At 36.9% G+C, this 14,092-nt stretch overlaps 1 protein-coding gene across 2 annotated transcripts in view; it reads right to left on the reverse strand.

The window, feature by feature from the left end:
- The window catches only part of pex14 (peroxisomal biogenesis factor 14), a 114,024-nt gene that overhangs the window by 41,786 nt on the left and 58,146 nt on the right, over nucleotides 1-14,092 (reverse strand). For both annotated transcript variants that reach the window (XM_049486517.1, XM_022676940.2), the window contains one exon: nucleotides 3,279-3,404. In XM_049486517.1, coding sequence (XP_049342474.1) covers nucleotides 3,279-3,404 — 126 coding nt within the window. The remainder of the gene's footprint in view (nucleotides 1-3,278; nucleotides 3,405-14,092) is intronic.

The raw sequence follows: 14,092 nt of genomic DNA on the forward strand, positions 1-14,092 counted from the left end.
AGAAGGCCCTACTGTCCTTCTGCTGGCTGAAAATAGGGATCAGAGTATCCATTACTCCGACAGAGATGGATGCAGGTCTCTATGCATCGTCCCTATAACAAGGACATCAAAGAGAGGTAGCCCCCTCTTTTCAGCCTGACCCCCGTACAAGACTCCCCGCTCTCACCTCATTATGCACTTCTCTTATAGCCGTTTTGATATAAAACCCCCTGCAAGAGTCGTCCAGGAGCCTAACTACACGGCCATCCCATCAACAGTGCTTTCATTACAAAACATGAGATGCTGGGGAGTCAAGGACAGTGTGGCAATAAATGAGGGTGGAATACATCTGGAATCATTGTCATACGGGTTAAGCATTACGCGGACTTCATTCTGCATTGGTAAATCAGCGGCCAGCCCGGCACTCATAACCCTGCGAGGCAATAAAGATACAGGTTGGAGCAGGCCCTTTCCCTGACCAGCCCCTACTGCCACGTGCTGGAGAGATTGCCATGATGGAGTGGGCACCATATCACATGGCCCATACAGTCACCCGGTGTGGGGGAATTAATTACAGATCTACGCAAATGGGAGGTCACCCCCTGCCATGAGCTAACCTAGAACAGACTGATGGGATCCCTATAATGGCGCCCATAGAACGAACATTGTTCAAATTTCAGCATCGAGAGCGTACACTCCGAGACGCTTTTACATCCAGTTATGGCCTTGGAGCTCTCTGAAATGACTTATCGTACAGCAACGTAAACTAGCGACGCTAAGCAATAGCATTTAGACTGAGAGAAGGTCCGTCCAATAAGGTGGACCCTCATCCTGAATAGGGCTCTGTACAAAATATCAATGAGGAAAATAAATCATATCATAAATCAACTCCTGGCAGTAGGTGAACTGACACGGTCATGCGAGTATCGATATTTCTGAATATGCTTTAAACAATGCATGTATGAACAAGAGAAACAATCGGTGGGAGTGTGATATGTACACTGTACCGTATAAACATATGGCAAGTCTGCAGAACTGAGACTACTGGTACCCTTCATTTTTTATTAGGGATGCACCAACTATTGGAAAGACAAAATTATTTGGTAAAAAAAAAAAATTGCAAAAAATGACCATTTGGTGTTTGGTTGAATAAGTGAAAAGCCTAATTTTTATTGCTACAATTATATTTCTGATGCAATGGAATTGCATCCAGACGAAATATATAAAATGTTATGAGCTCAATAAATATTTTAATTGTAGTTTTAGAATTAGGTTTTCTTTAAAAAGCAAGAAAATATATTTATTTAGGCTATTTGATTTATTAAATAATGAAAAAGTGGCTAAATTAATAAAAATATGCAATGCTATTTGGCATTCAACCGATCAAATGGGTCATTTCGCTTGGTTTTGAACAAAAATGTGAAAACTTAAGGCTGAGTCTGTAACAGCAACAGCCAAGAAATCAATCTTGAAAGGATGGTTTGAACCCAATTTATCTTTATTACAAGTGGTGCAAATATATATTTTTTAACATTCTTATTTTGGAGCAGGCAACAGTTACATTTCATGGCGCTAGGGCAATAATTATTACTTTTTTGAGACTTTGTAGTGTTGACGTGTATGTTTGTTTATAATTTTTTTATGTTTTCTGTTTTCACAAACTTTTATGTTTAATTACCATCCCTATGTCCTGTTTCAATTTCAATGTTCTATTATAAAGCAGACATTTCTAATTGTAAAATCAATAAAAAAAGGTGCTAACAAAAAAAAACTGCCACCCTATTGTTTTTTTATTTTTTTTAGCCAAATTCACTGGAAATTCTTCCGCTTACAAAGTTCTTTCTGAAGGTTCTGTCTAAAACTGCAACTGCTCAGGCCCTGATGCTTTAAGCCATTTGCATTATGACACCCCCACCACCGACACCACCACTATGTTTAACAGCTGGTCTGAAGTTTGTATTGTGGGATTTTGTGTTACTCTGAAACCAGATGTAACCAAAACGTCTTCATTTAAAGTTTTAAAGAAGTTTTTTCCAAATAGCTGGAGGTGTCATCAATGTGTTTTTGATACATGAGGGAAAACATTATTTCCTGCATGGATACAATTTCTTCTGTTTCTAATTGTAAAATCTGACTATATCTGAAGACCTTGATTTCCTTTTACTGTTTTTGCCTGTTTAATAGGTTCTTGATGGTCACCTTTTTTTTTATCACTTGTAAAACAACAGCCCTCAGTGTGATTTACTAAAGTCTAAGTCTTAAAATACTTTTTAGATTGATGTATTTTATTAATTTTGTTTCTCATCTGTTCGTAAATGTTCTTTTGGTTGAAGCTGGTGTGGCGTGGCACATGTTAAGACCAAAGAAAAGAAGTGCTATGAAATTACATTTTACATTTGCTTTTAAAGGCACAGTTTATTAGCACAGACAGTGGAAAAAGTATTACCAGTATTAGAAACAAATTAAGCAAGGTTTATAGAGGTCATTTTTAAATATTTTTTTATTAATTGCCCAAGCCTACTGGAAAGAAACAATGTTAAGTTTTACTAGGACTTATATGCAAATCATATTTGGTTATTTGTGTGTTAATATTCCTCTGTGCTCAGCTTAGCTTTTGTTACTTGATAATTGTAATTTAATGCTCAGTGTACAACAAAGAAAAGCTGTACAAAGAAATCAATCATGAAAGGATGGCTTGAACCCAATCTATCTTCATTACACCTGTGCTGTGGATATTTTTGGACATTCTTGTTTTGGAGTGGTCAACAGCTAGATTCTACAGCGCTAAGGTGACAATGATTCATTTTTGTACTGTTGTCATAAAGTATAAAAATTTTATAATATTGCCGTGTATGTTTGTTTATCATTTTACATACTATTTTCTCAAACTTTTATATGTAATCAATCCCCCCAAATGTCTATTGTTCCAATTTTTATGTTCCACTACAATGCAGAGATAATTAAAAATAATAAAACATTGGATACAATTTTTTTTAAGTTCATTTAATTCCAATGATCAAATACATTTGGTTGACTTAAAAAAATATTTTATTTGTAAACAGTATTTTATATGTTTTTGTCTCTCTCTGATATTAATTATGGTGTGCAGCTCTGAAACAATTAACTGTGGTAAACTCAAAGAAATGAGTGTGGGGGTGTGGTTCGTGTTCAGAGCGCTGTTAATAGCGAGAACAGCATATTTGGGAAACAGAGCTAATTACTGGAATGAAGAGGCAATCATCTTCTCCTATCCAAACAATGGTCATTATTTCCGCATCGATTGGAAACGTAATACTTACTGTAAGGTACAGGAGCCAGCGGAGGGCCTTGAATCATGTGTGGGGGTCCCGCGGGGGTCCGAGCCAGCATCTCCTCCGTGCTGCCTGAGCGCTGGATGGCCAGCTCCACCTCCTCATCTGTCAGACCTGCGCAGAGAGAGCCATCACCAACCACCCTCCAGTTACACTGTGTAGGCTCGCTTAAATTAGTGCAGCGCAGCGCAACTGCACTCAGAAGAGCACAAAACAGCAAACATGATATGAGTCACCCTCAGAAAAACACAAGGCCCAGTGTAATTAATGAGGAAAGCACATGGGAACAGGAGCGCTCCTTATCCAGGGCTGGACATTACCACATCACCAGTGTGTGCTACTTGCCTATAAGCAACAGCAACGCTCATATAAACTAGGTTAACCGCACTGAAGGTATTAGGAATAATAACAGGCGTCAAACTCTAGAGGTCTAAAGCTGAGCCTGCCTGGCACTGCTGAGATCTTCTCCATTACTGGCAGTCTTCTACAGTGTGAGAATAGAAGCCGTCCATTTCCAGCTGTCTTATTTCCCCAGGTGGAGCTCTTGGAAACCCCAGACAGATAAAATGCATTATTTTAATTTCTTCATTGTAATGTAAATGTATTACATAATTTTGCAAATGCCAATATAATCTAATCTTCAGATCTTTTTTAATGATTTTAGTCATGATTAAATTGCATAGAGGTCCCTGATGGAAAATGACAGGGGAGGGGGGGGCATAAAATCTAATTTTAACATTTCCTTTTGTGGGGAGAAAAAAAAAAAAAAAAACGGGGGGTTTATTTCCAACACCTCATGCAGCCGCTGGTCTGTGTCTTGTCTTTATTAAGCGATTCGAAAGCAAACAAAGAGCCAAAAATGCACAACGGCAACGTGTGAAAAAGGGTAAAAGCCTTTGGAGACGTTTAATCAACATATAACTGTAAATGTGAGGAGAGCCTTTATTTACATATTAACATTTCCAAGATGATTTTCTTTTATGGATGCTATTGTTTATTACTTTATCACACACACACAAAATTTATATATATATATAGAGCTAATTATTGTAAATCCAATAAATTGTTATTCGCCTAAAATTAGTATCAGTTTTACCAAGATTACGATGAATAAAATGTCTGTGATTTTTAGTCTTAGAAAAAGTCTTTCCTTTATCAAAATTGCTATATTTTAAAACACTATTTGATGCATGTTATGACCTTTAAGCCTTTTTTCACAAAGCTAGAAAGTAGTGGTGGGTGATATGACCTAAAATCATTATCAGTACCATGATTAACTAAACTTTTTTTTTTTTTTTTTTACCAAGATTACGATTAATAAAATTACTCTGTGATTTTCAGACCTAAAAATTCTTTCCTTTTTCAGACAGATATATTTTAAAACATTATTTGTTACATATTAAGACCTTTTAGCCTTTTTTTCACAAAGCTAGAAAGTAGTGGTGGGCAGTTTGAACTAAAATCAGTAACAAGATTAACTAAATGTTTTACCAAGATGATAATTACTAAAATGGCTCTGTGATTTTTAGTCTTAATAAGTATTTCCCTTTCCAGACAGATATATTTTAAAACATTATTTGTTGCAAGTTAACACCTTTTACCCTTTTTCTATAAGCTAAAAAGTAGTAGTGGGCGATTTGACCAAAAATGAGTTTCAGTATCACTATGAACTAAAGGTTTTACCAAGATTACGATTAATAAAATGGCTCTAACTGTGATTTTTGTCTTAATTCTTTCCCTTTTCGGACAGATACATTTTTAAAACACTATTTGCTGCATGTTAAAGACCTTTTAGCCATTTTTCAAACGGCTGGAAAGCAGTGGTGGGCGATTTGACCTAATATCAGTATCAGTATCACGATTAACTAAACGTTTTACTTAGATTATAATTAATAAACATTTATTTTAATGAATTATGAAAAGACATGGCATTTGTCTATGTGTGAAAAGTGGTAAAAGCCTCTGTAGATGTCTATTCGCACAGCCTGAGCTGAGCTAGCTTTGGACATTTAATGAACACATAAACGTGGTGAAAACATTATAGGCTGCCACCACAATTGGCACATAAAAAACAAATCGTCCCCATTTAGCGGGATCCAGTGGCCGGCCGTCAAAGCGCGAGTTAAACTATCACTTTTATACATGCGCTGTATAATACTACATCTACTCCCTCAGTGACCTTTGTTTGTCCACAGCAGACTGGAGAGTGTCACTTCTGTCATTGTGCGTTCAGCCACACATCTCTGTGATCTGCGGTCTCTCTCTCTTTCTCTCTCTGTCTCTCTCTCTCTCCTCTTTCTCTCTCTCTCTCTCTCTCTCTCTCTCAGCAGCCTTAGCGCGAGTGTTGTTTACTGGAGACGTCCCCCAGGGCATTTCAGCACTCCAGTCCACACGCTTTCATACGACTCCGCTGCCTGCCAGCGAGCCAAAAGGCTGAGCTTTGCTCCAAATTGAGCTGTTTAAAGAGCAGACAGCGAGCTGTTTTCTGCGCTGTAATACACATATCATAAAACATGGCAAACGCCAGTGGCACATGTGCTTAAACAGCACAGAAAGAGCTGAGAACTTGGCAGCGAACAGAGGCTCTGCCTGTTCGGCCCTGTCTACTCTCAGCTGGGTATGAAATCCTGAAAATACGCGCACAGCCTTCTGAAATGAAGGGCCACAGCCAAAGCTACAGAAACAAAAACACAGTATAGCACAGAGAATATCCAAACAGTTCAATTTCATTTAGTTAGTTAATTAATGACAGACCGTCAGAAGCTAATTTACTACCTTTTTTTTTTTTTTTTTTTTTTTTTTACAAATATTCCACAGCATGAAACAATATGTTTACATACTTTTAATTCCATTAATACAATAAAATACGCATGCTCCCTGTAAGCGGTGGCTCTGGGATAAAAGTCTATTATGTAAAATCTGACATACAGTATTGTGCATATGTTTTAGGCACCTGTGAGACTTTTAAGTAAACACCAGCATTACAATAAATACAAACAGCAGTTTTACAAAAAGCAGTTCTTTTACAGCCATGTGTTCCTTAAAACATCGCCTAATCTCTCCTCATCTGAGTTTAATAGAGTTACTTCTAGTTCTCATCATATTAATCAACACCTGGTTTAGTAAATTGTTAGATTTGCTGCTGATGGAACTGAACATATACACATGCTGGCTGAGAGCATCAAGGAGAAATGTGGAACTAATCTTGGCTCAGGATACAACCCACTTATCTAAAAAATAGAAATTCTTGTTATTTTTTACCGTATTTATGTTTATTTGCACCTGTTTAAATCATATGAGGTGCTTTTTTCAGGTAAAACACTCATATTGCTGAGATAAATAAATTAGTGTACATTGCTTAGGTGCCTAAAACTTTTGCACAGTACTGTAGGTTAATCTGATCTGAATGAATCAGTTCTGATTTTCTCACGGCTACACCAACAAAATGCGGACATACTCTCTTAGCAATATGGGTTCTTCAGAAATGCAGAGAAATGGTTCTATATGATTTATAGAAACTCAAAAGTTTCACATTAAAGACTCTTGAAATAAAATAAAAACCTTACTAAACATGATTTATTAATGGTTTTGGACACCAAAAATGGTTGCATTGTATCTAAACACAAGGAAGCACAAAACATTTACTAGTTATTAATAATTGAAAAGGTTGAAATCAACAATACTGAAAACTGTTTTATAAAAACCTATATACTTTCTATAAAATATAAAACCCATTTTTGCACACTACACTTATATTACATTACAGGTAGGTGAATGTAGTGTTAGATATGTGTAGATAAGTGTATATATAGTCTGCCGTGACGCATAAAAGTATTTTAATGATGCTAAAACATGAAACAAAAAATGTGTTCCGGGTATTTTTGCCCACAATAAGAAGATTAATATCCAGATTGACTCAAACCAGTGACCTAATAATCCTGATCAAACAGCCAGTCATAGTAATTTCCAATAATTTTCTATTATAGTAATTAAATTATATTTAGTTAACATTTAAATAGAAAAAAGTAAATCAAATAGTGTTTGGACTGAAATGTAAAATATGTAAATCTAAACGGTAAAACTAATATTGACAAAACTTGCTGCGTAACTAAGTTACTGTAAATCCTATTATATATTTATTTCTAATTACTAAACAACTGTAAAAGCAAGATCTAAAATAAAAAAAACTGTGCGACACTTCTAGTATACTGGTGGAGATGTGTCATCATCTAGTAAATAAATCAAAAACAAGTGATATTTAAAAGCTTTTTGACAAATCTAAACTTCTAAAATCTAAAACGCAATCGGAAATGTAATTTATATCCAGAGCATCAACATACTCCGATTTCATTTCTTACACCAGCAAAGAGTCCACCATTCATCTCGGCTAGACGTCTAGACTCATCAGCCCAAAGTGATGAAATACAGCCCAGAATCTACTTTCTGAGCCTAATTTTGTGAAGGAAGGAGCTCTGCATATAGCTGCAGACTCATTGCCCGTCAGAGCGAGTATTAATGAAATTTATAACTCCACCATTTTCATTAAAATGACCATTTACTCACTTCTATCACTCTTCCAGAAATCTCCAGGTTAAGGTCAAAGGCATGAGGTGATTCTTTTAAAGCCACTGAACGAACACATGGGTTGAGGGGGGAGACGGGGGCTGTCGGGGGGTGGGAGCTCTGTGGGACTAAAACGGCCATGAATATTGTTGAATAATTTAAGTCAAATATTGGCCGTCCTGTCTTGCGTGGCAGCGCGAGTGCCAGGAAGCAGCCGCAGCCATGTGCTGAGCTGGTGCAGTCAGTCTGCACTGTCCAATAAGCAATAATGTGTCCCTGGACTCACCATTCATCTGACCACAGCAGACTGCATGGTGGCAGACTATTGAATGAGACAGAGACCCCCCCCCCCCTCCCCTTTCACGCACCACCCAAAGCCCCCCCCCAGACCCCTCCCCTCCTTCTCCCAGAGTCAGATCATCTACAGCAGGAGAGAGTGAGACAGAGACACACTCCTGGGAAGTTCATATATTCACCTTGGAGTGCGCAGGGCCTCTTTCTAAAGACATTATAATAAACAAATATGTACATATCCGTAACGTCATTTGAATTCTTAAATAGCTCCCCGCGCCAAACTACAAAGGCTCCTGTCGCGCATCTAAAACGAGATGCATGCAAATTCATTAACACATGCACTTTTTTCTTGTCGATTTTAAGCTCAGTCAGCTATTTTGTCGCCTCTGATGCCATTATTGTAAAGAAAATGGGACGACAAATAAAAAGGCCTTTGAGATCCAATTTGAAAAGAAAGACAACAAGGTGAGACTGAATTTTGCATATAAAAGGGAAAGGACGCAAATAGAGAATCTGAAAATTTATTACCGTTTCCCAAACCTGTAGAATAACCTCGCGGACCCCCCACCCCCTCCACACCCCCCGCCTTGTTTCAGATCGACCTGCTGGGAGATGAATTTTTTTAAGACATAAATTACATCTAATGATGACACCGTAAAAAAGAACAATAATGGAAAGCTATTCTGTATTTCATTATACTGTATTATTTGGTGCACCTGATACACGCCGCGCCTGTTTATGAGTCGCCGTATTAGCACATGCTCAGCCGAAGCATTTGCTTTGACCTTGCCATTCTCATTGGGGCATGAAATTACGGTGGTGGCACCTTGATATTACAGCTATAAATACTGTAAACTGCATATCTGGGCTACGTTTTCTATTGTCTTTCAACATAAACCTGATCGGTATTTATTTAAAGGAAAACCCATTGCTCGTCGTATTATTTACAGCTCTATTTTCCGGGCTCTTATTTTTTCAGGCTGTTTTTCCTTTTGCCTCTTTTTTTGCGGCCCAGGCGGCGAGGCTACGAGGCGACTCGGCCAATCGTAAAACACGCTTCTCCGATTCTGGCACTTCTGAAATTTATGGTTTAAGAACAAGCTCGGACAGCCAATTATAAAATTGCTTACTAAAATATTTTGGGTGCTAAAAGGTGAAAGCTGTTTTATTGGTCTGCAAGGCCTGAACGATTAAGCTGTCCTTGAGTGAATATTACTCACATTTTGAATATGGAGGGAAAAAAAAAAAGTCACGGGTCATAAATAGATAGAGGTCAACAGGTCACGCAGGCAGCCAGGGAGCGTCTGACTTTAACCCATTCACGCGACAAAATTCCACGTGACAAGTCCGTGTCCCCTGCGTCAAACCCGCCGCAGTACAATCACATGCCCTAAATAATGACCGCTCTCATAGCGTATTCATTTATGTATTAAAAAAAAGAGAGACTCTGCTCTCATTTCCCTGCTTTATCGCCCTCCCCTGATGACAAAGTGAGAGGGGACTGGGTACTAGGTGGCGCCGTGGAGTAATTTATAACCACATCAATCCCTCCGCCTTCTCCGCAGGCCTTGGTCATTGCCATTTTTGTCCAAGAGGTGAGTCGCATAACCTCACTTGCAAACATCGTTCCTATTAATATCCAGAATGATGAACCATACCCTTTCCTTCATGGCATAAGCAGGTATTATACTATGGGTGCTGCTGTGTCCCTCGTGACCCCCCTCCGTAATGAAACGACTACAATGAAGAACACTAGAGAGGTCAGAGATCCAGCGGGTCTGTTAAAATCAAGCAGCCAGGACCAGCTGTACCAAAAGTTCACACGGACAACCTTCACAAGGAGTCGACCAAGAGATGACCGGACTGGAAGAAGGATTATAGTGCCACTAGAACCGAGACACACACAGTCTGTGGAGTCAAAAGTTCATTACCGATGAAGGCACAATCTGGTAAGACTGTAATAACAAATATACATTTTAGGGCTATACAATACTCAGAATTTTGTAAGTCAGTCGGATCAGACTCTGCAGTTTGATACAAATATTTGACAATTTGTTTCTCTGTTTTTGTTCCCTTTATATAATTATCTAACAATCAGATAATCCCAATTCTTAAGTTCTGATTTTCCACAAATTTCCACAACTTTAAAAGTCAGCAAAATCACAGTGAACATCTGCATAACAAGCTAAATCAGCTAATAACACTTATATTGGAAGTTTGATAGCTTTTTTTAAATGTGGATGAATAAAAAAAATTATATTGAGAGACAATACAGAACATTATAGAAGCACCGCACGATGATGCATTAATAATAAAAAAAAATGCCTGAAAAGGTTAATGGTGCATCTAGACCTGCCCACAATTAGAATTGTCGATTGGCTGATTGTGCAGAAAGATGGTTGGCGATTGGTTACTTATAATCGTATGATATTTTCCCATCTCAAACCAGGTATAGTGTTTCTTTTTTTAAGTATTAATAATCTATAATGTCTAATTTACAAAATACATTATGTGGCTGCAACGCCTATTAAAAAAAATCTCAGTAATACTTTAAACTGGATAGGAAGGGCATGTGTAGCTTCTTGTATATTGTGCTAAAAGTTTTATTTAAATTTTGGTAACACTTTATATTTTTATATATATATTTTTAACTAATGTTCAGTAGATGTGAACAAAGCAGTAGTTCATCAGAATTTGAATATTAACAAATGCTCACACATTACACGTATTTATAAGCATAGATATTCATATTAAAAATGTTAGCAAATTAATAAATTGCTAGTAAATACGAATTTTAAATCGGGCTAATGTTTATCAATTGCAGTTCATTTTGCCAATGTGTTCATTAGTATTTACAACTATGACAGCAACTTTTTGGTTTTTTAAAAATGTAAAAATTAAACGTTATTAATCATTAGTTAATGGTATATTAATAAAAGTGATTACCTTAATAAAAGTGTTACCTTAATTTCTTTGCATTGTTATAAACTAAAGTTGTGAATAAAAGTCTGATTACATTGACATATTTAAATGTACAATTCTGTATTCTTCTATTCTGTTATTGCAAGTGTTCTACATGTCCAAAAGAATTCAAATCCCCCATCTAATCATAGCCTTAATGTCAGCAAGTCTTCAAGTACCTGCTATAAAGAATTTAAACTATATTCTCTGAATCGCCGGCTCTCCATACTGTACCAGCCATCAGAACGTGACTCAAATTCTCACAGCCAATGTTCCATATTTAGTGTACAGCTTTTCCAGAAGAGTAGCTGAAAAGCTGTTACTACAGCAAAATAAAGACATACTACTGCCTATTATTACCCTCAATTTCAGGAGAACTGCTGGTTCTATCTTGTATCATCACTAGCAGCAATTCCATACCTGCGGGTAATAAAATACTACCTTCAGAAATCTCATTTAAACAGAAACTAACTGACCCAGTCTATATTCCGCTCTGTGTATGTCACCATTTACACCAGTAAATTCTGTTTATGAAACATTAGCACATATTTCTACAGGCTTAGATGAAACCGCGCTCACCTCGTGAGAAAGAGAGATAGAATGGAAATAAGAACGGTATCCTTCAGCGCAGATTAGAGCATTACAGAGCATGTAAATAATATGTAGAGGAGAGATTATTGTGTAAAGATCCTGCAACATGTAATCAAAGTGCTGCCTATTTTCCCCTTCATCAGCCGCCCGCCTGCTGGAGGAATCCAATTTAAATCCCCTCCACCAGGAGATGGTATTGTTTTATTTTATGTGAGCTTTGACATTTCTAGCTGTTAATACGCCGCAAAATCGCAAAATATTTACATAAATATCACATTAAACTGTATTAGAAATTAAGATGGACATATCTGTGTTATTTGAGGGAAGTGATTGAGTTGAAGTGGGTTACAGAGGGTGCTCAGGAGGTCAGCAGACGAGTGGGGGGGCAGGATGCTGTGGAGGAGATTTGAAAAGAAGTTCACAGCATGCAGCCATGTCTGTTTTTGGCTTCTTCAGCACCACAAAACACACACAAAACTGCGTGACAGAAATGCACAGACTTAATGTACTGAGTGCAGGCAGAAAGTCTGAACAGATGGATAATTTGTTAGAAAAAGAAATGCAAGCAAAATTCATTATTATATCTGTTCAGGAACCTTTTCAAATCCTGGCTAATAACGTTCTATTATTGTACTTATTGCTTTACACCATACATCTAAATTCACCAAAACTATTTAGCTATTAAAGTAGCATATTGCATTACTTAATTTAGATTATCTTCTTACAAACATTTTATGGCGTATCGCAGACAAACAACATAGCAATATTTTATTATTGGGATAAAGGCAGTTGCAATAACACATGATATATCTTTGAGCATTATATATTGTAGATATTTTCAGTGTGTTTTTATTGCAATAAGCATAATTATTGATGGATAGATAACAGGATGTATTGTAAAAAGCTTTGCAACATGGAAAACACATGGTAGACTCTATTACACAGTGTGCTTGCCACCAGGAAACCATAAGCTGTAAGCTGTAGGATCTGCATGGTATTGTGGGAGCACTGTTGTGGTAACTGTAGTCTTGTTTGTCCCCCCCGCCCTTCTTTCGGCTTATCTCCCTCACTATTCATTGTGGTGTGTAAAGAGAGACACTTGTTTTTATGTCTTTCTGTTTTTTCACCTTTGGATTTGAAACAACCAAAAAATTGAATAAACAACTGAAGTAATTTACTGATATTTTGATTTCATCATCTTTTTAACCTATGAAGTATTTTACATGATACACACCTACATACATTATGTACGCTGATTATTATATTTTTGCATATCTGATTAAGGTGTATATCCGTTATTTGTGTGCTTTAGGGTGCAGATCTATTCAGTTTCCACCTACCTAGTGATCTGTAAGTACCTGAAAGTACTTTCTATTTTCTACATTAAAACCAAAGAAAGGCAAAATCAACCTCAATAACAATTCTCAGTAAAAATCTGGTTACTTTAACTTAACTAACTGAGATCTATATGTTAGGCAGCAAGGAAACGTTGAGCTCTTGAAGTTGTGTTAACAAGACCCAAATTGTAATGTCTGGAGGACTGGGTCAGAACATTTCCAATATATTTGGCAGATATTGCTGGGTATTGCCTGTGGTTGCACAAGAGGGTCCCACACAGAATGAGGCAGGTGGTTTTCAAGTGATGATTTACAGGAGAACATTGACATATACTGACATACATACATTGTTTTAGGCTTTTTTTTTTTAACACTGTTAGACAAATTATTATGGGCCATTTCATAGTAACATATTGCATTAATGTGCTGACTCCCACATAGTAATTTTGATATTGTGTGTGCTAGAGAGCAAATACCAATATCATCATTAAACACAGTAGCAAGGTCTAGCAGCTTTCCAAAACGTAGGTTTCTATTCCGAATCTGTGTAATAAGTATGGTATGGAATTGTGCAATGTTTCACATGGTTCTAACCAGTTTAAGAACATTATGTTGGGTTTTGACTGCATGCTAATCGAAATGTAATCAAAATATTTTTTATTGAAGCAAAATGTTTATTTTTCTTATATTACTGAGCCCTGGGTAGTAGACAGACAGAGAAAACTGCACTGTACTGTACTGGTATTTTTATCTTATAAAACATCATAAATGTAATCTTAAAGTTACAAAATTATCCTAAAGATCGAACAATTAATCTTAAATCATGCCCACATTCATTTCCCTGAGAAAAAGCATAGAAATCAAAACCTACGCACATTTTTAGGTATTGAGTACCCACAATGTACACTTTAGCAGCCCAAGTATAATAATTAATATAAACACTGATTTCCTGTTCATGTTTAAATTATGGCTGCAGGCAAAAAAACATCAGCTAATTACAATGCAGTGATCTCCTCGAAATCTAATGATGCAAATCTGCATTCCTAGGAATACACT

Source organism: Astyanax mexicanus, chromosome 13, assembly GCF_023375975.1.
Source record: "Astyanax mexicanus isolate ESR-SI-001 chromosome 13, AstMex3_surface, whole genome shotgun sequence".
NCBI lineage: Eukaryota > Metazoa > Chordata > Actinopteri > Characiformes > Acestrorhamphidae > Astyanax > Astyanax mexicanus.